Source organism: Hemiscyllium ocellatum, chromosome 22 (assembly GCF_020745735.1).
Source record: "Hemiscyllium ocellatum isolate sHemOce1 chromosome 22, sHemOce1.pat.X.cur, whole genome shotgun sequence".
Taxonomy (NCBI): Eukaryota; Metazoa; Chordata; class Chondrichthyes; order Orectolobiformes; family Hemiscylliidae; genus Hemiscyllium; species Hemiscyllium ocellatum.
In genome coordinates this window covers 20,437,226-20,464,654 of record NC_083422.1, presented here as the reverse complement: position 1 = coordinate 20,464,654, position 27,429 = coordinate 20,437,226, and the positions used below count along the sequence as shown (strand labels likewise).

Here is a 27,429-nt window from a genome sequence, read left to right as displayed (position 1 = left end):
ATGAAGAGGGATTGGATTGGATAGACAGTATCCAGAATACAGCAGCCGCTTGATTGGCACCACATTCACAAACATTCGTTTCTTCCACCATCAATGCTCAGGAGAAGCAGAGAGTGCCATGTACCACTTACAATGCAGAATTTCACCAAGGTTGTTTAGAGAGCATTTCCCTAATTGAAAACTATTACCATAGACCAAGACAAGAGCAGCAGATGGTTGGGAACATCAAAACCTGCAAGTACTCCTTCAAGTCACTTAACACCGTCACTTGAAAAATATTTCTGCTGCTTCAACTACAAACTACAAAAAAATTAAGAGTCTGTGGGATCCAAAGCAAAGTGGCACATTGAATGCAAAATTAGGTGAGATGCAGAAAGCAGATGTTAATAGTAGTGGGATGTTTCAGTGACTGGAAGCCTATTTCCAGTGGGATTCCACAGGATTTGGTGCTAGGGCCCTCTTTGTTGTGTACACTAATGATTTGAACTTAAATGTAGGGGGTTTGAATTCACAGGTGACACAAATATTGTGAGGTGGTAATTAATGAGGAAGATAGTCACAAACCCCAGGAGGATATCAACAGACTGGTCAGGTGGCCAGAGCAATGGAAATGATTTCAAACCAGAAAAACGTGAGGTAATGCACTTGGGAAGGGCTAATAAGGAATCACATGATAAATGGTAGAAACCAGGAAAGCACGAAATATCAGAAGGATCTTGGTGTACATATCTACAGATCCCAGAAGGTGGCAGGCCAGATTGGTATGGTAATTAAGAAGGCATATGAATGGCAAATTCTGACTTGCAAGCGGCTTATCTCAGCAAACCCTATGGATGAAGCCACTGAACTACCTTCCCAACTTTTCCCTCTACTCAAAATATAATGTCTTTTTGTGTCTGTAAGTCAGGGGAGTTTTGTACTGGGGTTAGAGATTTATGACTGATGGCTTGTAATTGTTTTCCTGCAGCTAAAATCTATTTATTTATAATAAATAGTAATCCATGTTAAGTTCTGACACCTGATCTGTGCCTTCTGTCAGCCAGGTAAAAGACAAGAAAATTAGGAAATTTTGTATATTTTATAAAATGTTTAATTTTTGTGATGACTTCAAGAATTGAATGACTGAATTTTCAGTACACTACCCCAGTGAGGCATAACACCATTTAGAATTAAGTCTTCAGCTAGCAACTTAATCCCTAGGCCTGACTTTACAATTTAGTCACGCTCACCATCATGCTACACAGTTTCCTGTCAAGGCCATAGCAGTGGTGTTCATGAATAACCCCCACTCCTGCAGAATTCCATGTTCTCCAACACACAAACATCTCTACCACTGATAATAAAGAAGGCAAATAGAATGTTGGCATTTAAGGCTAAACGAATAGAGTATAAAAGTAAGGAAGTGTTGCTGCATCTGTACAAGACTTTATTTGAGGAGGGATTTAGTTGCATTGGTGGCAACTCAAAGGAGGTTCACTGGATTGATTCCAGAGATAAGGGATTTGTCTTATGAAGAAAGATTGAGCAGTTTAGATATATACTCTCTAGTTTAGAAGAATGATCAGACATCTAATTAAGGTACATAAGGTGCTAACGGATATTGACAAAGGAGATGTAGAGAGCATGTTTCCTCAAATGGGTCAATCTGGTATGAGAGGTCATAGTTTTAGGAAAAGGTGTAGGAGATTTTGTGGACAGGAAGGGAACCAACCAGTGATTGTGGTCCACATTGTTACGAATGACAAACGGATGAAGAGGGATGAGGTCCTGAAGGCTCTATTTAGGGAGATAGGAGTCAGATTGAAAGCCAAGATCTCAAAGGTAGTAATCTCCAGCTTAATACGTGGATGAGGGAGTGGTGTAGGAGGGAAGGCTTTAGATTTCTGAATAATTAGGACCATTTCTAGGGAAGGTGGGATCTGTTCAAGAGAGACGGTCTTCACCCAAACAGTGATGGGATCTTAGCCAACTTGTGGTTGTTTTGCTAGCACTGTTGGGTAGTCTTTAAATTTAACAGGGGAATAGGAATGTAAGGTGAGGCCCTGAATTAGCTAGCGTGGGTGGCGGCTTAAGGAAAAAAGAGAATCAAAGTAGTAAATAAACAGTAAGCAGCAGCTGAGCCATTTTGCACTAAGTTGAATGAAAACTAAGGAGTTACAGAAAAAGAGAGAATGTTTAAAAACAAAGGTTGTTCTGGTGGAAATATTAAGGTTCAAAAGGAAGGTATAAAAACTAGCTTAAGGGCACTTTACCTGCTCGTGGGATTCAAAACATGGTAACTACATTGACAACACAAATCATCATGAATGGGTATTACTTAGTGGTAATTGCAGAGACAGGGTTGCAGGGTGGTCAGGGTGGAAGTATCAGACTATTCAGAGGTACAGGAAGGAAAGGTAGCCTTGATATTTAAGAATGATATCAAGACAGTAGTGAGAAATAATATTGGTTCTATGGAAAAAAAAGGTTGAATCAATGTAGATGGAAATTAGAAATAGTAAGAGGAAAAGGTCACTGATTGGCACACAGTCAATAGGCCACCAAATAATAACATCATGGTCAGGCAATGAACAAATAACTGATGCATGTAAAAAATCATACAGCAATTATCATGGGGGATTTTAATTTACAAATTGATTGGTCAAACAAGTCAGACAAGACCATCTTTAGGAGGAGTTCAGAGAATGTATCCAACATAGTTTCCCCAACGGTATGTAATGGAATCTACGAGGGAGCAAGCTATCTTAGATTTGGTCCTGTGTAATGAGACAGGAATAATTAATGATCTCATAGTTAGGGATCCTCTCGGAAGGAACGATCACAGAATGGTTGAATTTAAAATACAGATTGAGGGTGAGAAGATAAAATCCAAAACCAGTATCTTGTGCTTAAAAAAAATTAGACTGCAATGGGATAAAGGAGGAGTTGGCTAAGATAGACTGGAAGCAAAGACTATATTGGAGGATAATTGAGGAACAGCGCTCAGCAAAAATATATACCAGTGAAAAGAAAGGACTGTAGGAGAAGACATAATTAGCCATGGATAACTAAGGAAATAAATAAGGGTATCAAAATGAAAGCTCATGCATAGAAGGTAGCAAAGATGAATGGGAAACTAAAGGATTGTGAAACCTTTAAAGGTCATCATAAAGCCATGAAAAAATATATAAAGCAAGATGAGATTATGATTATGAGAGTAATCTAGCTCACAATATAAAACTGATAGCGAAAGTTTCACAAATATATAAAATGAAAATGAGTGGCTAAGGTAACCATTAGTTCTTTAGAGGATGAGAAGGGGGTTTTATAAATGGGAAATCAGAAAATCACCAAGATATTGAACAACTATTTTGTGTTCATCTTCACCGTGGAAGGCACAAATAACATAGCAATAACTGATGACGAGACTATGGTAGTTGAGGACATAGAAATGATCATAATCACTAAACTGGTAGCATTGGATAGGCTAATGGGACTGAAGATAAACAAGTCTCCTCACCCTAATGAAATGTACCTCAAGGTACTAAAAGAGATGCGAGGGAATACCAAATGCACTTGTGGTGATTTACCAAAATTCACTGGACTCTGGAGAGGTTCTGGCAGACTGGAAAATAGCAAGTGTGATGCAACTGTTTAAAAATGGAGGTAGACAAAAGGTGGGTAACTGCAGACACAATGGGCTTAGCATTTATAGTGGGGAAAATACATGAATCTATTGTTAAGGAAGAAATAGTGAGACATCTGGATAGAAATTGTCCCATTGGGCAGACACAGCATGAGTTCATGAAAGGCAAGTCTTGTTTAACTAATTTAATGGAATTCTTTGAGGATATTACGAGCATGGTGGACAATAGGGAACCAGTGGATGTGGTATATTCGGATTTCCAGAAGGCATTTAACAAGGGGCTGCACAAAAGGCTGCAGCATAAGGTAAAGGTGCCTGCCATTGTGGGTAGTGTACTAACATGGATAGAGGATTGGTTAACTCACAGAAAGCAAAGAGTGAGGATAAGTGGATGTTTTTCTGGTGATCAGTGTGTAGTCGTTTGCCCCAGGAGTCAGTGTTGGGAACACAATTGTTTACAATTTACATGGATGATTTCGAGCTGGGAGCAAAAATGTAGAGTGTCAAAGTTCACAGGTGACACTAAAGTGAGTGGCAAAGCAAAGTGTGCATGGAGGACACAAAGACTGAAGAGGGATATAGATAGTTTCAGTGAGTGGCAAGGGCATGGCAGATGGAGTACAATGTTGGTAAATGTGAAGTCATCCATTTTGGTAGGAATAACTGCAAAATGGATAATTATTTAAATGATGAAAAATTGTAGAATGCTGCCTTGCAGAGGGACCTGAGTGTCTTTATGCATGAATCACAAGAAGTTTGCAGATGCAGCAGGTAATTAAGAAGGCAAATGAAATATTGTCCTTCATTGCTGGAGGGACAGAGTTTAAAAGCAGGGAGGTTATGCTGCAGCTGTATAGGGGCACTTGGAGAACTGTGATAAGTTTTGGTCTCCTTACTTGAGAAAGGATGTACTGGCATTGAAGAGAGTGCAGACATGGTTTACTGGGTTGATTCTGGAATTGTGGGGTTTGGTTTATGAGGATAGATTGAGTAGACTGGCACTACACTTATTGGAATTTATGAGGACGAGAATGGTATCTTATAGAAACATATAAAATTATGAAGGGAATAGATAAGATAGAAACAGGGAAGTTGTTTCCACTGATGGATGGAACTAGAACCAGGGAGCATAACCACAAAATAAGGAAGAGCTGATTCAGTTGAGGAGGAACATTTTCTCCCAAAGGGTTGTGAATCTGGAATTCCCTGCCCAGTGAAGCAATTGACAGTTGGTGAATGTTTTTAAGTCAAAGGTAGATAAAGTTTTTAACAATAAAGGAATTAAGGGTTATGGTGAGCAGGCAGACAAGTGCAGCTGAGTCCACAGAAAAAATCAGTTACAATCTTACTGAATGGCAGAGCAACAGCGAGGATCCAGCTGGCCTACTCCTGTTCCTATTTCTTATGTTGTTATATTCTTTTGTCAATTTTTTCCTCATCACAATTCTTTTCTCTTAAGTGTCCCAGCTTGCTGCCTTAATCCTCCAATTTAAGATTCTGAACTTCCCTAACACAGCAATATCTAAGATAATCCCTTTTCTATTTCATTGAACTGGCCCTCACGATTGGCATTGCCCTTTCCATCCAATCCATGTGGATGGACACCCCCAACTGATGAGTGAGCAAACCCCTGACTGATCTGTAAGCAGTTCTCCAAATGATTTCTCATTAATTGCCTGACAATATGCACTGGACATACAAGTTTGACTGTAATCCACTCCCCAGACTGTAGTGGTATTGAATCCCTGATTCTGACCAGTCCAGAAGGTCTCATCACTTCCAAGACCCTGGACTGAGTTTGAATAATGTGCTTGATTGACTGTGCCATGACCTGCTGACCAAGGGCAGCCCTCCTGAATTTGACTAGTCCCTTAGATTGGTTGAAGCACATCAATGTGAACTGCTAGCACATGCTGCAGGTATGAGAGTGACATAACGTAGCACCATACAACAATATGTCATCCCCTTCCCTGATGGGTGCTGGCAACCAAGACAACTGCCTAGCTTTCTATGTGCACTAAGCAACAAGGCAAGACAAAAGTACTGACAGCCTTTAAGGTCTAGTTAAGGGGGCAAAGCAAAAAATGCAAGATAAGTCAAAGCTGCGCCACGACTCTGAGGATCCACATGTTGGAATGCCAATGCTGTTCCCAGCATTGACTTCAGGTTTTGAAAGTTGATGCTGTGCATGGAATGTGGAGATCTGCTTAGAAAGAAAAAGAATCAGAAGGCAAGACAGGGAGTCAGCAAAAAGTGAATCAGCATCAAGACAGCAAGCGAGCTTCCCTGATATGCACACTGGTCGAATCCATGATATGGGTGCCTGTCCATGTGCACAAAGTGGCCTGCCATCAGCATTGCATGAATATTGCCAGTGAGTTCCAACTAAAGAGCACTGAAGTAAAGAACCATTTTGCAAGTGATGTGGTTTATATGTCTCAGATGCTGACATCTATGAATAGCAGATTCTGGCAACAATTTCCATGGATTGTGCCTTGAGACATTGGTACCTCTTGTCCAAGATGGACGTCTAAGGAGCAAGTGGCGAGCTGGACTTACCAGGTAACAACTCAGACTTCCATATTAGGAATTGTCGCCATCTAGTTTCTATCCAGCAAACAGGAGAATCAGAAATTGCATGTTAATAAGGAAGATCAGGTAGTAATGAGACATTAATGCATGCTAATACATGCAAGTAGACCACTAGCCATTTGCTAGCAAGAATCCAGTTTCACCATTCAACATTTGGCTGGAAGATGTTGCTTTTGGCCATCTCTCATATTTACCGAACGTTCTCGTTAATGCCAACAGTGTTCGGGAGTGGAAAAATTACTTTCATTTTTTCTTTTTGATTGTAGTAAAACATAGTGTCATATGAGCCTTTGTCTGTAGCTAGCTGAAAATGTGTTGCTGGTTAAAGCACAGCAGGTTAGGCAGCATCCAAGGAATAGGAAATTCGATGTTTCGGGCATAAGCCCTTCATTAGCTAGACTTTCTGCTGTAACTAACAATTGCCATATATTTCTGGTCAAAAGTAAAGTCAAGGTTATAGTTTTACTATTGGTTTTGTCAGGCTTATGTGAACAACATGGTAGGACAGATGCACCTTTATGGCTAACATCAACTGTAAGCTACTTTGAAGTGAAACCACTTTAGTTTGATGCCTGACAGTCCTAGATTGGTTTAGCTTTGTACCTAATGTAAAGTCCATAAAGAACAAATAGTTATTTTTCTCATATTGTTATTTTTCTCATATAGCTTGTAGATATTTTGATTTTTTATAAGGATTGATTAATTATATTACACTGCATTCTACACGCGTATCCTATTACCTCAGTTTAAAAATGCTGATTATCTCTGTGCACCTTTTAACATAGGCTCTGCGCAGATTTTTATATTTGAGCAACTTGTAATCTTTTTGCTTTTTGTTATTGTAGCACAGACACCAGCAATTACTGTGAAATAACACATTAACCAAAATATGTTGATAAGCTTTTGAACTCTCCAGAACATTTGGATGTACATCTAAATTACATTTAGGTAGATATATCATTATTTGTGGAAGATAGGGATAGGAGTATGGACTTCACACAGACCACATGAACAGACCTGACAAGTCAATAGGGAAAAAATAAATGGGGTCTGGGGCCAGCCTCGCAATCCACACATAGCTAAACAACAGATAACGAGGAGTGAGTGTATCAAATAGACATATCTCTTTATCTTAGTGGAAATCTGATTTAGATTTAGCTTTATTGTCACATGTATATAAAAGCACACCAAGAGTGGCTTAGCAGCAGCACTACTGATTGAGCTGGTCAGGGCCTAAAGGGCATATCTACAAAACTGATTATGCGATATGTTGTTGTTGGGAGAACCAACAACAAGGAAAAACACACTTGGCCTCATCCTTACCAATCTGCCAGCTGCAGATGCGTCTGTCCATGAATGTTCTGGTGAGAGTGACCACCACACAATCCTTGTGGAGATGAAATCCCACCTTCACATTGCGCAGCACAATGCAATGAAAGGTATTCTCAGTCACCATGCTAAATAGGACAGATTTCAAACAGATCTAGCAACTCAAGTTGATTGTGGATCGTCAACAATAGCAGAATTGTACTCCAGCACAATCTGCAAAGTCATGGTGCAGCATATCCCCCACACAGCCATTATCATCAAACCAGGGAATTAACCCTGTTCAATGGAAAGTGTAGGAGGGCATGCTAGGAGCAGAACCAGGCATATTTAAAAATGAAGTGTCAATCCAATGAAGGTACCAAACAGGACTACTTGTGTGCCAAATAGCATAAGCAGAAATCAATAGACAGAGCTAAGCAATCCCACAGCCAAAGAAGCAGATCGAAGCCTCAGGTCTTGCCACATCCAGTCATGAACAGTGGAGGACAATTAAAGAACTCACTGGAGGAGAAGGCTTCACAAATTCTGCATCCTCAGTGATGGAAGACCCCAATATATCAGTGCAAAAGATAAGGCTAAAGCATTCACAACAGTCCTGCAGTCCCCTGCATCACACTTACCAGTCTTCAGCCAATTCGATTCACTCTATATAATATCAAGAAATGGTTGGAGACACTAGGTATTGCAAAGATTATGGGTGCTGACAACATTCTGGCAATCATACTCCAATTAATCAGCCAAGAGAAGACGGAACATAGTCATCAGCAGGAGAATTCCTGGCCGTGATTGTGCCCCAGAACTTGCTGTACCCCTAGCCAAGCTCTTGTAGTACAGGTACAACACTGGCATCTATCTGACAATGTAGAAAATTGCCCAAATATGTCCTGTTCACAAAAAGCAAGATAAATCCAATCCAGCCAATTACTGCCTATCAGTATACTCTCAATCTTCAGCTGTCAAAAAGCATGGTGCTGAAAAAGCACAGCAGGTCAGGCAGCATCCAAGGAGCATAAGAATTGATATTTCAGACATAAGACCTTCATCAGGATTGTGGAGGAGGGGGAAGGGGGCTGAGAGATAATTAGATGGGTCGGGTGAGGTAGCTAGGAAGGCGATAGGTAGATGCAGGTGGAGGGTGATAGTGATAGGTTGGAGAGCAAGGTGGAGCAGATAGGTAGGAAGGAAGATGGACAGGTAGAACAGTTCAAGAGGGCAGTGCCGAGTTGGAGGGTTGGATCTGGGATGAGGTGGGGGAAGGGCAGATGAGGAATCTGTTGAAATTGGCGTTGATGCTGGGTCCCAAGGCGGAAGATGAGGCATTCTTCCTTCAGGCATCAGGTGGCTTGGATTTGGCCAGGACTTGCATGTCTTTGGCAGAGTGTGAGAGGCAGTTGGGTGGTCAGCCATAGGGCGGTGGAGTTGTTTGGTGCGTGTGTCCTAGAGATGTTCCCTGAAATATTCCACGAATTGGCATCCTGTCTCCTCAATGTAGAGAGCAATGGACACAGTAGTTGAGGTGTTTGGATGTGCAGAAAATTCTGTCAGATGTGGAAGGATCCTCTGGTGCCTTGGACGGAGGTGAGGGGGGCAGTCCTCCATTTCTCCTATTCTCAATTTCAGTAAAGCAATGTGTCAACAACCATGCTATCAAGCCCAGTTTGGATTCTGCCAGGGCCACTCAGCTCCTGATCTCATTACAGTCTTGGTTCAAACATGGACAAAAGAGCCGAATTCTAAAGTTAGGTAAGAGTGACAGCCCTTGACATCAGGGCCAATCAAGGGTAGTAGTGGGAAGTTGTGTGTGGAGTCAGAGGAGATTGGGGAAGCACTAAATGAATATTTTTCGACAGCATTCACTCTAGAAAATGGTAATGTTGTCGAGGAGAATACGGAGATACTGACTACTAGACTAGGTGGGATTAAGGTACACAAGGAAGAGGTATTAGAAATCTTGCAGAGTGTGAAAATAGATAAGTCCCCTGGGCCGGATGGAATTTATCCTAGGATCCTTTGGGAAGCCAGAGAGGAGATTGCTGAGTCTTTGGCATGGATCTTTAAATCGTCGTTGTCTACATGAATAGTGCCAGAAAGCTGGAGGATAGCAAATGTGGTTCCCCTGTTCAAGAAGGGAAGTAGAGACAACCCTGGTAATTATAGACCAGTGAGCCTTACTTCAGTTGTTGGTAAAGTGTTGGAAAAGGTTATAAGAGATAGGATTTATTATCATCTAGAAAAGAATAATTTGATTAGGGATAGTCAGCACGGTTTTGTGCCTCACAAACCTTATTGAGTTCTTTGATAAGGTGACCAAACAGGTAGATGAGATTAAACCAGTTGATGTGGTCTATATGGATTTCAGCAAGGCGTTCGATAAGGTTCCCCACAGTAGGCTATTGTACAAAAGGCAGAGGAATGGGATTGTGGGAGATATAGCAGTTTGGATCAGTAATTGGCTTGCTGAAAGAAAACAGAGAATGGTGGTTGATGGGAAATGTTCATCCTGGAGTCGAGTTACTAGTGGTGTATGGCAAGGGTCAGTGTTGGGTTCACTGCTGTTCATCATTTTTATAAACAACCTGGATGAGGGCATAGAAGGGTGGGTTAGTAAATTTGCAGATTACATTAAGGTCGGTGGAGTTGTGAATAGTGACAATGGAAGTTGTAGGTTACAAAGAGATGTAGATAAGCTGTAGAGCTGGGCTGAGAGGTGACAAATGGAGTTTAATGCGGACAAGTGTGAGATGATTCACTTTGGTCGGAATAACTGGAATGCAAAGTACTGGGCTAATGGTAAGATTCTTGGTAGTGTTGATGAGCAGAGAGATCTAGGTGTCCATGTACACAGATCCTTGAAAGTTGCCACCCAGGTTGACAGGGTTGTTAAGAAGGCATACAATGTTTTAGCTTTTATTAATAGAGAGATCGAGTTCTTTAACCATGAAGTTATGCTGCACCTGTGCAAAACTCTGGTGCGGCCTCACTTGGAGTATTGAGTACAGTTCTGGTCACCGCATTATAAGAAGGATGTGGAAGCTTTGGAAAGGGTGCAGAGGGGATTTACTAGGATGTTGCCTGGTATGGAGGGAAGGTCTTACGAGGAAAGGCTGATGGACTTGAGGCTGTTTTCGCTAGAGAGGAGAAGATTGAGAGGTGACTTAATAGAGACATATAAGATAATCAGAGGATTAGATAAGGTGGACAGGGACAGCCTTTTTCCAAGTATGGTGATGGTGAGCACGATGGGGCATAGCTTTAAATTGAGGGGTGACAGATATAGGACAGATGTCAGAGGTAGTTTCTTTGCTCAGAGCGTAGTAAGGGTATGGAATGCTTTGCCTGCAGCGGTAGTAGATTTGCCAGTCTTCAGTACATTCAAGTCATCATTGGACAAGCATATGGATGTACATGGAATAGTGTAGGTTAGATGGGCTTCAGATTGGTATGACAGGTCGGTGTAACATCAAGGACCAAAGGGCCTGTACTGCGCTGTAATGTTCTATGTTCAACTAAGTGTGACATCAAGGAGCTGCAAATGTGTTGCTGGTCAAAGCACAGCAGGCCAGGCAGCATCTCAGGAATAGAGAATTCGACGTTTCAAGCATAAGCCCTTCATCAGGAATAAGAGAGAGAGAGCCAAGCAGGCTAAGATAAAAGGTAGGGTGGAGGGACTAGGGGGAGGGGCGATGGAGGTGGGATAGGTGGAAGGAGGTCAAGGTGAGGGTGATAGGCCGGAGTGGTGTGGGGGCGGAGAGGTCAGGAAGAGGATTGCAGGTTAGGAGGGCGGTGCTGAGTTGAGGGAACCGACTGAGACAAGGTAGGGGGAGGGGAAATGAGGAAGCTGGAGAAATCTGAATTCATACCTTGTGGTTGGAGGGTTCCCAGGCGGAAGATGAGTAGGAGCCCTAACAAACTGGAATCAATGGTATCCGGGCAAACTCTGTATTGGTTGGCACCACATCTGGCACATCATCTCAACTTAAGGACATCTCTGCAGGATTTCTGCAGGCAGTGTCCTAGGCCCAAGCATCTTTAGTTGCTTCATCAATGACCTTCCCTTCATCATAAAATCTGAAGTGGGGATGATTGCATAATGTTCAGCACCATTCTCAACTCCTTAGATACTGAAGTAGTCCACATTCAAATGCAACAAGATCTGAACAATACCCAGGTTTGGGCTGCCAAGTATCATTTGCACCACACAAATGCCAGGCAAAACAATCTAACCACTGCCCCTTGCCATTCAGTGATGCTACCATTTTGAGAGTTACCATTAACCAGAAACTCAACTGGACTCACCACATAAGCATAGTGGCTAGAAGAGCAGGTCTACTGTGGTGAGTAACTACTTCCTGACTCCCAAAAGCCTGTCCAACATCTATTATCCCAACTCAGGAGTGTAACTGAATTCTCCCCACTTGCCTGAATGAAAGCAGCTCCAACAACATCAAAACGTTTGACACCATTCAGGTCAAAATAGCCTCCTTGACTGGCACCATGTCCACAAGTATCCACTCCCTCCACACCATGACAGAAGTCCTTCCATAAAACTCTATACAACTCAAATCTTTCCCAAAAGGTGTATGCTTCAGCCAGATGTAACTAAACAGTTAACAGACTGAAGAGATTGAATGCCTTAATCCATTCTATTTTCAAAGATATTGCCAGTTTTTTTCTCCTAATTAGTCACAAGTTGGTATGAAACAATAACCTATAGCAATGATTTGTATAACATTTCTTCTTTACTGTGAATGTTCTCAGGTCTTTTCTTTATAATCAATTTTCAGAAATAGATCTTGACAATGTATTTGTGAAGTCACCTGTTCTTGAACAAGAAAGCGATTCTCCATTTTGTTGATATTTTTTTCCAACACATCTGGTTTTTGACTGACATAAAAACCTTCTTCCTCCAAGACACGAGGTGCAGTGTTTCTTGGAAGTTTACTGTTTAGAGCTACTGAAAAAATAGTGAAAAGTAGATATACTCTGCAATTTCTCGAAGTACACCGATTTCATGAAAGCAAAGTACAGGTTGTTTTCATGGTAAAATGGCATATAAACATTATTAAAACATCATTCACTGTCTATCGTGGTAATACAATAAACAATTTATTTTTGTGAAAGAAAAACGCTGCAGATGCCACAAATAGTCAGCAAGTCTGATAGCATCTATAGAGAGGAAAATACAGCTCATTCTAACTCTCTTTATTTATCCTCAGCTGCTGCAAGACTTTTTGAAGTACCTGGTAATGTACTAGGAATGAAGAGATTTTTCATATTTTCTCTCTGTAATTGACGATTCTGATATTCAGCAGGTATCCTTTCGATTACATGTTCAGTTAGAAACAAGTCAAATTTGGCCTTTTCTTCTGATATACTTCCAGGAAATTGAATTTCACTCTCTTCATTTTCCTAAACAATAATAACATTGATATGAGCCTCAAAATCAATTCAACATTCAATTAAATTAAATTATACCCTTGATGCCAATTTATGAAACAAACTATATTATATTCAGTTGAGTTTTGTTATTTTTCTATGATATAGAATTAGCTCCTAAAGGTGATAGAAATGTTTTTCCTCTGTAGTTCCCATCAAAGCCCTAAGTAAATGGAGCATTGGAAATACACTCCATCCAGATTAATCCCAATTTATTCAAATTTTCATTTTCTTCTGATCTGCAACAAGTGTGTGTAAACTCAATGGTATCCACCTTCAGTGCATATCCAAAAGGAGGAAGACGATTACTAACAACTTACAATTATATTGTGCATGTGAAATAGAAAAACGTCCCAGGAGCTTCACGTAAATAATCAAAAGCTGACAAAAAGGAGTGTATCAAAAAGCTGGTAAGGAAGTTAGATGTTAAGGAGGAAGGAGGTGAAGAGTCATGTAGCATAGAAACAGACCCTTCGACAAAATCCGTCCATGTTTACCAGGTTTTCTAAACTGAATTAGTCTCATTTGCCTGCATTAGGCCTGTATACCTGTCCAAACATCTTTCAAATGTAGTAATTGTTCTCACCTCTATCACTTCCTCTGACAGCTCAATCTATTTTTGTGCCACCCTCCGTGTGTAAAATTTAATCCTCAGGTCCCTTTTAAATCTTTCCCCTCTCACCTATGCCCTCTAGTTTTAGACTCTCTTAACTTGGAGAAAAGACTTTGATTATGCCCCTCAGGATTTTATAAACCTGTATAAGGTCACTCCTCAGCCCCCTGCACTCCAGAGAAAAATGTCCCAGCCGATCTAGCCTCTCAAACCCTGTAGGTGGCATCCTTGTAAATCTTTTTGCACCAATTCTGGTTTAATAACATTCTTCCTGAGCAGGGTACTGAGAATTGTATGTGGTATTCAAAATGTGACCTTACCAATGCCTCTTGCAGCCATAACATGATGTCCTGTACTCAATGCTCTGACTGATGAAGCCAAGCACGCCAAATGCTTCTTCACTATCCTGTCTACCAGTGATGCAACTTTCAAGGAATTATGCACTGCACACCTAGATCTCTCTGCACACTCCCCAGGGCCTTATCATTAACTGTAGGGAGGGGTGGCACTTGGCATGTGCAGTGATGTAACAAGATCAACCAGGTGGACATCGTAGATTATGAGTTCCCTGATCTGGTCTGTTAATCTGATCCAATCAGAGAACACTGGATGACACGGAACAACAAAACTGTCAAACTGGCCATAAACAGGTCCAGACAGTGGGCCCTGGAAGGGGTCATTAGGGCTGATTGCCTGCCCCTCTTCCGCGGTTACGTTAGAGCCCGGGTGTCCTTGGAGAAGGAGCACGCAGTGTCCACCAACACCTTGGAGTTGTTCAGGGAGAGGTGGGCGCCGCAGGGAGTGGAGTGCATCATTTCCCCCTCCAACTCTATTTTGATTTAGTCCCTGCCCTCCCCTTCACTGTTTTGATCACACAGCATTGCCCTTTGATGTGAAGGGCACTGCTTGTCACTGGCCACTCGGGTGTTTCTTTTCTTCCTGGTGGTGGAAACTGAATAAAAATTTGTACACCTTGTGTCTTACAAAAAGAAAGAACAGGACTGTCAAACTGGCTATAAACAGGCCCAGGCAGCGGGCCAAGGAGGGGGTCATCAGGGCCGATTGCTTGCCCCTCTTCTGTGGTTATGTCAGAGCCTGGGTGTCTCTGGAGAAGGAGGACATGGTGTCCAACAATACACTTGAGCTGTTCAGGGAGATTTGGGCACTGCAGGAAGTGGATTGTATTATTTCCCCCTCCAACTCTATTTTGATTTAATCCCTTCCCTCACCTTCAATGTTTGATCACATAGCAATGCCCCTTTGAAGTGAAGGGCATTGCTTGTCAGTGGCCACTTGGGTGTTTCTTTTCTTCATAGCGGTGGAAATTGAATAAAGACTTGTACACCTTGTGTCTTTCACTGTGAAAAAAAGAACAGGACTGTCAAGCTGGCTGTAAACATGTCCAGGCAGTGGGCCGTGGAGGGGGTCATTAGGGTTGATTGCCTGTCCCTCTTCTGCGGTTATGTCAGAGCCCAGGTGTCCCTGGAGAAGGAGCACGCGGTGTCCACCAATCCCCTTGAGATTTTCAGGGAAATGTGGGCACCGCAGGAGGTGGAGTGTACTATTTCTCCCTCCAACTCTATTTTGATTTAATCCCTGCCCTCCCCTTAACTGTTTGATCATGCAGCATTGTCCTCTGAGAATAGCACTGCTTGTCACTGGCCATTCGGGTGTTTCCTTTCTTCCTGGTGGTGAAATATAAATAAAGATTTACACACTTATTGTTTTTCACTGTGTCCGACACCTGCATACATTCGACAAAAAGAGGAGTATCAGAGATTCTGACACTTTGGGTGCTGGCTGTGGAGGAATTGGATCAGTGTGTAAAGGACAAAAATAAAAGGGGAAGTTCAGACATCCTGTCACTCGGACAGCTGGCTCTAAGGAGCTGGATCAGTGTCATAGAGTCATACAGCACTGAAATGGACCCTTTGGTTCAACCAGTCTATGTCACCTATAACTTCAATCTAAATAAGTCCTATCTGTCTATGCTTGGCCTATATCCCTCCAAACATCTCTTATTCATGTACTTATCCAGATTTCTTTTAAATGTTGCAATTGCACCCTCATCCATCACTTCCTCTGGACATTCATTCTACACATGAACAAAAGAAGAACGAACGAACAGGACTGTCAGACATCCTGTTCACTCTGATAGTTAACACTGAAGGAACTGGATTAGTGTTAAGGACTCTCGACGTGTAAATAAAGGGTGACTTGTTGACAGGATACCGGCCTCTATCAAGTTATTTCAATGGTGATGAGCGAAAAGCATGCACCTGAAGAAATTCTCTTGCAATGGTCATCTTTGTGTTGGTATAAATATTTCTGGGATCATGCTTTTATTTGGGAAACTTGACAAATTTGGGAAATTTGGGAATCCTGCCATTGAAGACTAGGCCCAGTATGTCAAAAGAATTTGTCATATTTTCCAGGCAAATGACATTGTGGCAGACGAAGAGCAATAAGTAAATTTTCCTGAATTAGAACCGAAAGAATTATGGATGCTATAAATCTGACAGCAGTTGTGGAGAGAAATCAGAGCTAACATTTTGGGTTGAGTGACCTTTCTCAAAACAAAGTAATTCTTCTGACAGCTTGTGGACCATATTTTTCAGTTATTAGGATCTTAACTTTCCCTGAGCCACCAGATATGAAATGCTTTCAGAGTTGACAGATTTAGTCAAAGAATATTACAACCTTAAGCCTTCTCCAATTCCAAGATGCTATTTGTTTTACTTGCAGTTCTAGAACAATGGGAATATGTATCAGAATTTTAGACTAAGTTAAGATGACTGGCAGAGGCATGTGACTTTGGTTTAACTCTTTATGAGATGTTGACAGACATTTGTTTAGTGGAATTAGTGATGTAACCGTGCAAAAGCACCTACTAGCTGAAGCACAACTGGACTTCAAACAGGTATTGTAACTGGTTTTATCATTGGAAAAAGCGGCAAGTGAAGCATGAGGGTATTTCAATGGAAATGGACACGCTCACTAGTCCAACTGAGCTTAATGAACATCACTTGAGTGAGGGCAATGCATAGCGTCACTCAGGCCATATCCTGAGCATAGGTCAGCCCACAGCAAAGCCAAGCCTGAGCCAAACAGTTAGCATTTTCTTCAGGAACCAGGCAGGCAAGTTATTGTGTTTGCTGCTGCTAAGCTGAATCAAGACGACAAAAGAGTCCCACTAGGCCTAAATTGAGTAGGACAACTCATAGGTAGGTATCCAGGAGAGTACACACCCTGGAAAGTTCACCTACATCTGGTTGGAACAGTTAGATAGCTGAGCAATATCCGAATCAGAACCAAACAAAATAAACGCCCAGTTAAATGGTCACCTGGTCTAATGGAGGTTGATGTTGGTACAGCTGCTTCGTAATCACAGAACCAGTCTCAAACCTTCAAGTTTGTGCAAGACCTCAACTACACTGAGAACCTATACCATGAGACCTTTACAGATTAAGAGTACAACTTCAGTTCTGGTCTCTTATGGGAAGCATTTGGCTCACTCAGTACTGATTATAGTAAAAGGCTCAGGCCCAAGCTTGATGGGGTGAAATTGTTTGAGAACGACTCACCTTGATTGAAAAATGTTGAATCAATCAGAAAATGACTGACCGTACGAAGTCCTAATTAAATACCTGGAGGTTTTTCAGGAAGATCTAGGACCTATCAAAGGAGCCAAGGCCATGTTGCTCATTGTCTAGGAAGTAATTCCATAATTCTGCAAGGCTCAGCCAGTGCCATTTGCCTTCAAGCAGACGTAGAGGCAGAAATCAGAACTATGGAAATCAAAGGAATCATCAAACCATTCCAGGTTGCGTAATAGGCAGCACCAATTGTACTGATTGTGAAGCGCAAGGGTTGATGCACCTTTGTGGAGACTTTAAACTAAAGGTAAACCTCTTTTCACAGCTGGATAAATACCCTCACTTAGATGATTTATGTGCAAAGCTGGTTGGGGGGTTGTCCTTCACAATGCTGGACATGAGCCATATATATTTGCAATTGTGATTAGATGAGGATTCCCAGGAGAATGTCACAATTAATACCCACAAGGGTTTGTACCAATATACAAGACTGCCATTTGGTGTTTCGTCAGCTTATGCAATTTTTCATGGGTGATGGAGAACATTTTATGTGGTCTATCCCACGTCGCCATTTATCTAGATGGCATGTTAATAACAGGGAAGACCAATAAGGAACACATAGAGAACTTAGACATTGTCCTTAGATATTTGTTCCTGGCAGGTGTATACCTTAGCAGGGAAAAATATATGTTCCAGGCACCCAAGTAACCTACTTGACCAGCAGGATTGACAAGACCAGAAATACACCCATTGGAAGATAAACAGAGGTTGATCAAAGGTGCTTTGGCTCCCACCTAACTACCAGAGCTTATAGCTTCAGGCCAATTTCAGCAGTGGGCTCTAATACTAAGTGCATTTAATTACAAGTTGGAACACCGTCCAGGAGGCCAAGTAACAAATGTGGATACATTGAGTCACCTATCACTGGCAGATACAGCACCGGTGATACGGCCATTGGAAATTTTCCAAACACACTTCCAGTCACAGCAGACAATATCAGACTTTGGACATGCCAACTATGCAAGCTCTTTCATGGATTAAATGTTCTTAGCTGTTGTGGATGCCCACTCAAAGTGGCTGGACTTGCATAGAGTTTATTCGTCAAACACAGGGACAATGATAGAAAATCTGCGCACATTTCTTGCAATACACAGACTCCCAGAAGTGTTGGTCACAGATAATGCGCCATCACATACCAGCAGGGAATTTGAGTATTTCCTAAAGTCGAATGGTATTTGACATATAAAGACAGTTTGGCACCATCTAACATCCAATGGCTTGGCAGAAAGAGCAACCCAGACTTTGAAGGCAAGCTTAAAGACATGGTCCATACCTTCACTAGATACCATACTGTCCTGGTCCCTATTTGACTAGTAGATTACCTCTTACGTAACAATAGGGATAGCTCCAGCAGAGTTGCTACAGGGGAGAAGATTCAGCACCAGGTTAAATCTGACCTTCCCACACCTGGGGAGGGAAGGTGAAATGGCATCAGGAAGGCCAATGTCAGACACAAGACTTCACTAAGCAAGACAGACAGTTTACTTCAGGGGATGGAGTTTGGTGCAGGAACCACTGGAATGGCCCTGCATGGGTAAGAGAAACGGTCGATTTCAGGTCAGGTCTTGCGATGTATAAATTTCAGGTAGGTGTTACAGTCTTCAACAAGCATGGGGGCCATTTGAAAGTTGCAAACAGGTTGGAGCAAAACATGCCCAACTCTGCAACAGCCTTTCTGACTGTTCCAGAACCTCTCCATCAAGCATTGAAGATACCTTGGAACCGGAGATGGACACATTGAATGTTGCTATCTTGACAGCTTTGCCACCTGAAGAGGAAAGAGAATTTCTTTAGAGATGCTCCAGGCGCAAGAGGCAACCTACTGTGCATTTCATGCTGCCCATCTCAGAGGCAAAATTGAAGGAACCTGACCCGGTACTAGTACGTCCCAGAGGAGCTACAAAAAAATGAGCTGGACTATGTCCTCAGACTCAAATGAGAAGAAGTGCAGTGATTGTAACGAGGTTAGTCAGATGGAACTTACAGAATAGAAGTTCACTGATTGGGACAGTTAATTTGGTCCAATCAGAGAGCCCTGCGGAGAGATAAGAACAGGAGTATCAGACATTCTGTTCACTCAGACAGCTGGCTCTGAGGGAGTTGAACAATGTCAAGGACTCTCCACATTTAGGTAAAGGATGACTTGTTGACAGAATACCAGCCTCCGAGAAATTATTTCAGCATACTTGGTTTCATCAGTCAGAACATTGAGATAGGATGTCATATTACAAATGCATAGACATTGGTAAGGCCATGTTTGAAGCATTCCATATATTTCTGGTTGCCATGCCTAAGGAGAGGTTTAAACAGTAAAATCCACAGCTTAATGTTTATCATAATAAATAATGGCATAAAAGGAGTGGCAGATATCAGTGGCCAGAATTAGAGAATGCAAAGTTTGTGAGGATCTGAAGTCTGGAGAAGGTTACAGAGATATAAGAAGGCATGGAGGGATCAGAACACAAAAATAACATTTCAACTGAAGCACTGGAGGGATCCAAAGTCAATGCAGGTCAGTGAATGTTTATGATGGGTCAGCAGATCCTAGTACAGGTTTGCGTAGCAAAGTTTTGTATGAGTATGTGAAATTTGATGCTGTTACCAAAGGATATATGAACATGACAGAAAGTCAAGGATAAATTATTGGTGTACTCCAAAAGGGAATGAAGCCAATACAGGATATTCTCTGACTATAACTGGATAAATAAGAATGGAGGTAGGCAAGGGCTGTTGCTGTATAACAGAGAAGTGGCATTGGAAACATTGATGTGACCAATTATATGAAAATTGTACACAGATTACAAATGATAAGCGAGATAATTCATTATGGTCAAAATATTTCCCATTCATTTGGTCTATCAATATCTCTGCAATTCTCTGCTATGTTGTGCCTAACGATTTTTGTGCCAGAGGGAAATTTGGATTAGCTGTTTTCCTATCCCAATAATTAAACCATTGACAAATATAGAAAATAACTGAGGCCACAATATAGGTCATTGAGGGACAGACTAATTTCATCCTGACAATTACCACATCCGTTCCTGCCAATTATCCCTTCTTGTCTCAGCCGATTTCTAAACCGGATCATTGACCCCACAAACTTCAATTATAACTTACAAACTATTAGAAGGGAATTATCTACTGCCTTCAAGAACATATAAATAACACTCATAACTTTTCAGTCCCCTGTCCACTAAGTCACCTCTTCAAAAAAACTCCTCAGGTTTGTGAACCCTTATAAATTCAGTATATACTAGGAGACAACCGGGTTCAACTCCCACCTCAGGCAACTGTCTGTGTGGAGTTTGCACATTCTCCCAGTGTCTGAGTGGGTTTCCTCTGGGTACTCCAGTTTCCTCCCACAGTCCAAAGATGTGCAGGTTAGGTGAATTGGCCATGCTAAATTGCCCGTAGTGTTAGGTGATTGGGTAAATGTGGGGGAAAGGGTCTGGATGGGTTGCTCTTCAGAGGGTCGGTGTGGACTTGTTGGGCCGAAGGGCTTGTTTCCACAGTGTAAGTAATCTAATCTAATCTAAAAAAAACTGAACAGATTTAGCAATAATTGTGAAAAGAGATACAGAGTTAACATCTCAGTTTGATGACCTTTTATCAGACTAGGCAAAAAGTTAAAAGTGCAATGGGTTTTGAGCAAAGTGTAGATGGGAAAAGGACAAAAGGAAGGCATGTTGTTAGTTATGTGTTTTTCCCACAAAAGTCAGTAATGCATTATGTGATACTGCATGTGGAGCAATAACAGAGCTGAGCATTATTATTTAGCGGCTAATGAGTCAATCCTTGTATTTCTTAAGTTACATTCTTAAAACTTAATTAATATTGCCATTGTACCAATATAAGATCAAAAAAAAATTTTAGATAATGTTGCAAGGTCAGAAAAACTCAGGATTAAGAATGGTTATATTTTCTTTTTGCTTCTTTCCTCAGTAAAGATTACCAACTTTGTGATTTCTTTTCCCGTTATAAAATCTGGCTCCCAATTACCTCCAATCCAGTGAGACGAAATTCAGAAGATAAATCTTTCAGTTGTGCCAACTCATCTTCTTGTATCACTGATTCAGTTGACAAATTCAAAGCAGAAGTAAAGAATTGACATGCTTCATCTGATTTGAAATTCTGTAATTAGAAAGAAATGAAAAATCAAATGAAATATGTTCATATGAACTAGGAGCAGGAATAGGCAACTTAGCCCCTTCAGCCTATTCCGCCATTTAACACCATCATGGCTAGTTTCATCCTAGGCTCAACACTTTTCTGCCCACTTCCCAGAACCCTTAGCCGATTATTAACCGTGTCCCGACATCAGCTGCACTCTGGGATAGTGAAATCCATAGATTCACAACCCTTTGAGCGAAGTAATTTTTCCTCATCTCTATTTTGAATCTGACACCTCTTAGTCTAAAACTATGGACTCTTGTTCTAGATTCCCCACAAGGGGAAACATCCATTCTATGTCTATTTTGTCAATTCTGTTTAGCATCCAGTATTGTAACAATGGGCTGAATTTTACCAGAAATCAGTTAAGTATCAATTTTTAGTAAGCTTCAAAGTGGGTTTATCTCAATGAAGTCTGGGGAGTTTTCTCTCACTATCTTTCCAAACCTATCTCATCAATTGTGTTCCATGCACCTATAATGCCTACTGACACTATTCTTCCACATGCCACAGATGACAGTACTCGCTATTACTGGGATATCTCGGGATTGGTTCCACTGGCACCACTTTTAAATCCTTTCTGTGTAACTGGTCAAGCATTGGCAGTCCAGAAGTGGCCTTCATTGTGCATGTAGCGAGAAAGCAATCACAAATCAATGCTTCTCAGGGAATATAGGGAGCATTGTTAACGTCACTTTGCACATTCAAGTACACATTTGTACATTATTGCATTTTATAAACGAAGCTGCAGTTTACCTATCCTCAGCCTCATTTCATTTTACAATTCATTTGTAAGGGTGTTCTACTTTTGCCTCAATGTTCAATGTAGCCTAACATCCCCTCAACATTCAATGTGGTACCATCACACACAGGAAAACTTTGTTATAACACTCATTTCTATTGTGAAACAGCAAAAGTTGTAGAACAACAAAAAAAGCAGCTATATTTTCCTCGGGCAACAAACAAAGTCTGCTTTCTGTTAGCAAAGAATAAATTTACAGGGCACCAGTGATTACTGTGTCCATTTCTCATCCACTGTAACTAATTGTGCCTGACACTGCAGTGTTGTATTGTACAGCAGATGATGTTCCTCCACAATGTCCTCATCTTGCTCCTTGGAGTAATGCTCCCCTCTCTCAGCTTTTCAGAAACCATCACATCCTTTTTGACTGTTTCAGTTGTGCAGATTATAGCATGCTAAGATTATGCTGCACACTCTATCTGAAGTGCACTGTAAGGCCCCGCAGTCTGATCCATGCATTAGAACGTCTGCCAATCGTTTGCTCCACCAAGAGTCTGGTCAAAAAAAGGTTGCATTGTGTCAATACTCCTTCTCATTCTCAGGATGGCATAATGGAGTTGTCAGCATTGGTCATAGACTTGTCTCCAAGTAACTATCCTTGTAAGGCATCTGGACTTTAAAGTGAAACAGGAACATGAAAGTTCTCAAGGATGTAGGCATCATGACAGCTCACAAGGATACCTGGCACAGACTTCTAAGATGTGGTACAATTGATCACAATGACTTGCATATTGATGGAATGGAACCATTTTCTGAGTTCAAGTATTTCTGAATATCAGGTGCATCTAAGAAAAATTAACAAACAGCTAAAATCACAGCTGACCTTGGAGGAACTTTATGGGGGAGCTCACAGCACAAGAGCAGATAAGTGCATTGTTTTTAAGTGTAACCTTGCTTTTTTTTTGTAAATCTGCAAAAGTGAGTAGAGTGGGTTCTTTTTGGTTATGTTTTATTGAGATCTGTCTCTTGATTAAAATTTTAAAATATAAAACATAAGTACTAAGTTAACCTGGAGCAGTATATTTTAGAGCGTACAACTGTGCTATTTTCTGGGTCTGTAGATTATCAAAGTGCAAAGGTAACCTTTAATAAAGCGATGTGCTCTTCCTGTCAGATGTGGGAGATTAGAGAGAGTTTCCATATTACTAATAATTGTCTGCAGTAAGGGTTTGCAACAACACACTGTCAGAACGCATGGATCAGTTGGAGCAGCAGTTAGAGCCAGTGAGGGTTTTACGGGAGATAGGGGGTGTGATGGACTACAGTTATAGGAAAATATAAAAAAACGAAGATGCAATCAGGTTACCTCCAGAAAAGGTGGGAGAAAAAGGCAGGTAGTGCAGGGCTCTACTGTGGCTATCCTCATCTCAAACAAGTATGCTGTTTTGGAAAATGTAGGGGGTGATGGACTCTCAGGGGAACGTAACATGAACAGCCAAGTTTCTGGTACCGAGATTAGGTCTAATGAAAGGAGGGGTAGGGCAAGTTTCAAGCAATTGATTGTGATAGGGGACTCTGTAGTCAGAGGCACAGACAGACATTTCTATGGCTGAAAGCGAGAAATCAGAATGGTGCGTTGCCTCCCTGGTGTCAGGATATCTTGGAGACAATGCAGGATATTCTCAAAGGGGAGTGGGACCAACAGGAGATCGTTGTACACATTGAATCTAACAATATAGGAGGGAAAAGGATGAGATTCTGAAGGGAGAATGTAGAAAGTTAGGCAGGAATTTAAAAAGGGTCCTTGAGGGTAGTACTATCTGGATTGCTTCTGGTGCTACGAGCTAGTGAGGGTAAAAATAGAAAGATAGAACTGATGAATGCATGGCTGAGGAGCTGGTGCAGGGGAGAAGGGTTCACATTTTTGGATCATTGGAATCTCTTCTGAGGTAGAAGTGACCTGTGGATATGGTTAACGTAGACTTTCAGAAGGCTTTTGTAAAGGTCCTAGACAAGAAATTAACATGTAAAATTTAAGAGCATGGGATTAGGAACACTGTACTGACATTGATAGAGAACTGGCTGGCAAACAGGAAACAGAGTCAGAATAAAAGAATCATTTTCCAAGTGGCATGCAGTTAATAATAGGGTATTGCAGGGATCAGTGTTTGAACCCAGCTATTCACAATACATATTACATCTAAATGATTAATATCTCCAAATATGCAGATGACTCAAAGCTGGGTGGGAGGGGGAGTTGTGAGGAGGATGCAGAGATGCTTCAATGTAATTTAGACAAGTTCACGGAGTGGTCAAATGCATGGCAAATTAAGAATAATGTGAATAAGTGTGAGGCTATCCACTTTGGTAGGTAAATCAAGTTTATCTGAATGGCGACAGATTGGGAAAATGGGAGATACAATGAGACTGAGTGTCTTTGTACACTCGTTGCTGAAAGTATTCACATATGTGCACTGGATGGTGAAAAAGACAAATAGTATGTTGTCCTTCAAAGAATGAGGATTCAAATAATGGAGCAGAAATGTCTTGTTACAATTGTACTTGGTCTGAGTATGGCCACATCTGAAGTAGTGTGTGCAATTTTGGTCTTGTTATCTGAGAAAGGCTATGGACAGAGTCTACCAAAGATTTACCAGACTAATTCTTGGGACGTCAGGACAGACAACTGAAGACAGACTGGACTTGTTAGGACTAGATCCACTGGAGTTTAGAAATGTATTGTTATCAGACATGAAGATAGGAAGAATTTTCCCAATCATGGGGCCAGGGTTGGGGATCGTTGAATAAGAATCCAGGGTAGGCCATTTATGACTGGGGTGAGGAGCAATTTCATCACCCAGAGAGTGGAGAGCTTGTGGAATTCCCCACCACAAAGTATTTGAGGCCAAATTATTGAATGATTTTAAGAATAGGTTAGATATAGTTCTTAGGGTTAAAATGATCAAAGAATTGGGGGAGAAAGCAGGAAGAGTTCTGAGTTGTATGATCAGCTATGATCATATTGGATGGTGGAGCAAGCTCTAAGATCTAAATCACCAAATGTTTCTGTGTATTCTGAGGGGTCTTTCAGCTGCACTGACTTCATGTGAAGTCTGACTGGCATCCATTAAAAGTTACTGCTGGTATAGCTAATCCTCCTCTAATAATCTGCACCTTTGTTGCGCCACAGCATCAGCAATGATAATCTCTACTATGCCTGGGTCCATTATGCTCCCAATGAACCTTTTTTGGCCATCCATTGAAAAGTAAAGATTTTTGTTATGTGAGCAATCATCATCCAAATCTCTTTCAAATGACAGATTAGCAGCGAGAAATGGAGGACTCTGACAAAGAGGGTCATGAAAAGCTTCTAAGTGTACATTTGACATAAATACTTGACTAATGAATGCAGCACAAGGTATGTTGCACAATACATTAAGTGATTCTAAGATTTTGCTTTCTCCAATTCTAATCCCCACATCAACCAAATAAGACACCATTGAATATTTGTTGTCAAAAATTTATAATTCAAGATGAAAAGAAATCAGCTTCATGTCCTTGAGTAACCTATAAGATTTTGCATTATCTTTCTGCTTCATGGCCTGGATGTGCCTCTTTTCAGTTCACCTGGAATTACTTCTGTTTCAGAGATAACTGTCTTCAATCTGCTCCAACCAATTACATGATCAAGTTTACTTGCAACCAGCATTTGTACCCCACACAGTTGGACTGTGCACACATTTCACATGCACACTGTTATGGCTACAAACAAGTTCAACCTATAGTGTGGAAGTGACTGATTAATGGAACTGTCATTCAGAAATACAGCCCAAGCCCTTATGCAAAAACATTTACTCTGTCCACTTTTGGTGTGGTCACAATCACTTTCCATTTGAAGTGTGCATTGACGAGATGTTTTAGTATGGAGGACAACAAGGTTTGCACTTGGCACAGTGCATCAGGTTTAACCTAGTAATTAAGACATGTCTCTTCAGAATTTCCATGTTCCTTTCTTCCTGCACTTCTTGACCAGCCCATCAGTACTAGCCTTCAATAAGTCACCACTTTGATTTACATCTTAGCTCTGAACATTACCCCCTATCCATAGACCTATAGTTTATTCATGCCAAACATTACATGCATTGTTTCTGCATCGCAGCTATGTATTGGTGACTGTCAGTAACTCTCATTCCCATAACTTCCCATGTCATCTAATGCATTATCAACATCTCCATCGTTTGTTCCCATCACCTTCCAACGTTTATATGGCTCAATATTGCAGAAAGGCTGCTAACATCATCAAAGACTCATTGCATCCTAGTAATGATCTCCAACAATCTCTTCCATCAGGCAAAAGATACAGAAGCCTGAACGCACACACCAGTAGTTTCAGGGACAGCTTCTTCCGGCCATTACAGGAGTATTTGACTATTGAATGGACTCGCTACCCTCAAATAATGTGGATCTTTCTAATTTAAATCTCTTTTGGATGCCCTGTGCAATGTTAACTGTATGCCGCATCTAGATCTTTTATTCTGTATATCCTTGCTTACTATGGTCTGCCTCTACTGCTCATAAACAAAGCTTTCACTGTACTTCAGTATACGTGACATAAATAAAATCAATTAATTCAGTTTCTTTCTTCAGAACTCTTGCCCCTCCTGCATCTCAGCATGATGCCTCCATTCCCCAGAATTGAATTCTTTAGCTTTCCTACCACGGCAGTGGCCCCTGATAACTTTTGACTTTCATTGAGCTGAGCCTCAAGGCTGATTGTCATTCACCTTTAAGACCAGCTTCAATGGACAGCCACAACTTATGACTGACAAAATCCCTGGCTGAGCTGTATGCAGCCTAGACTGACATTGTCAATCCTTGGACTGTTCACATTATTTGAGAAAGAAGTTTGTCTTTTGTATTCAATTTGTGTTTATTTATTTCATCACTGTTAGACTTGATGTCAACTGTTGTGTAGCAAAGAAATTTTTCAGTATGATTGGCTAATATCTCTCCAGCAACCATTTTCCTCCACATTTTTTGGTTCTTTCTAGCTAAACACTTACATGCAAAATGATTCAGCTCCCTGCTGTTGGAGCACTGCTTGCTCAAAAGAACAATCTCTTTGATTGTGTCATCTGCCTTTTATCTTTCTGTTGGCTTTTCTGCAAATATTTCATACCTTTCTCTTGCCATTCAGCCTGGAATGTCTTTAACCATATGGACGTTTGCTGGTACTGAGGAGCATGTGTGGTATGCTTTAGAGAGA

At 41.2% G+C, this 27,429-nt stretch overlaps 1 protein-coding gene across 1 annotated transcript in view; it reads right to left on the bottom strand.

Moving 5' to 3' along the window:
* The window catches only part of LOC132826136 (protein CC2D2B-like), a 247,723-nt gene that overhangs the window by 169,593 nt on the left and 50,701 nt on the right, over positions 1-27,429 (bottom strand). Inside the window, exons 8-10 of the mRNA XM_060841783.1 lie at positions 21,251-21,382; positions 12,787-12,955; positions 12,364-12,500 (exon numbers count right to left, since the gene is read on the bottom strand). Of these exons, the coding sequence (XP_060697766.1) occupies positions 12,364-12,500; positions 12,787-12,955; positions 21,251-21,382 (438 nt within the window). The remainder of the gene's footprint in view (positions 1-12,363; positions 12,501-12,786; positions 12,956-21,250; positions 21,383-27,429) is intronic.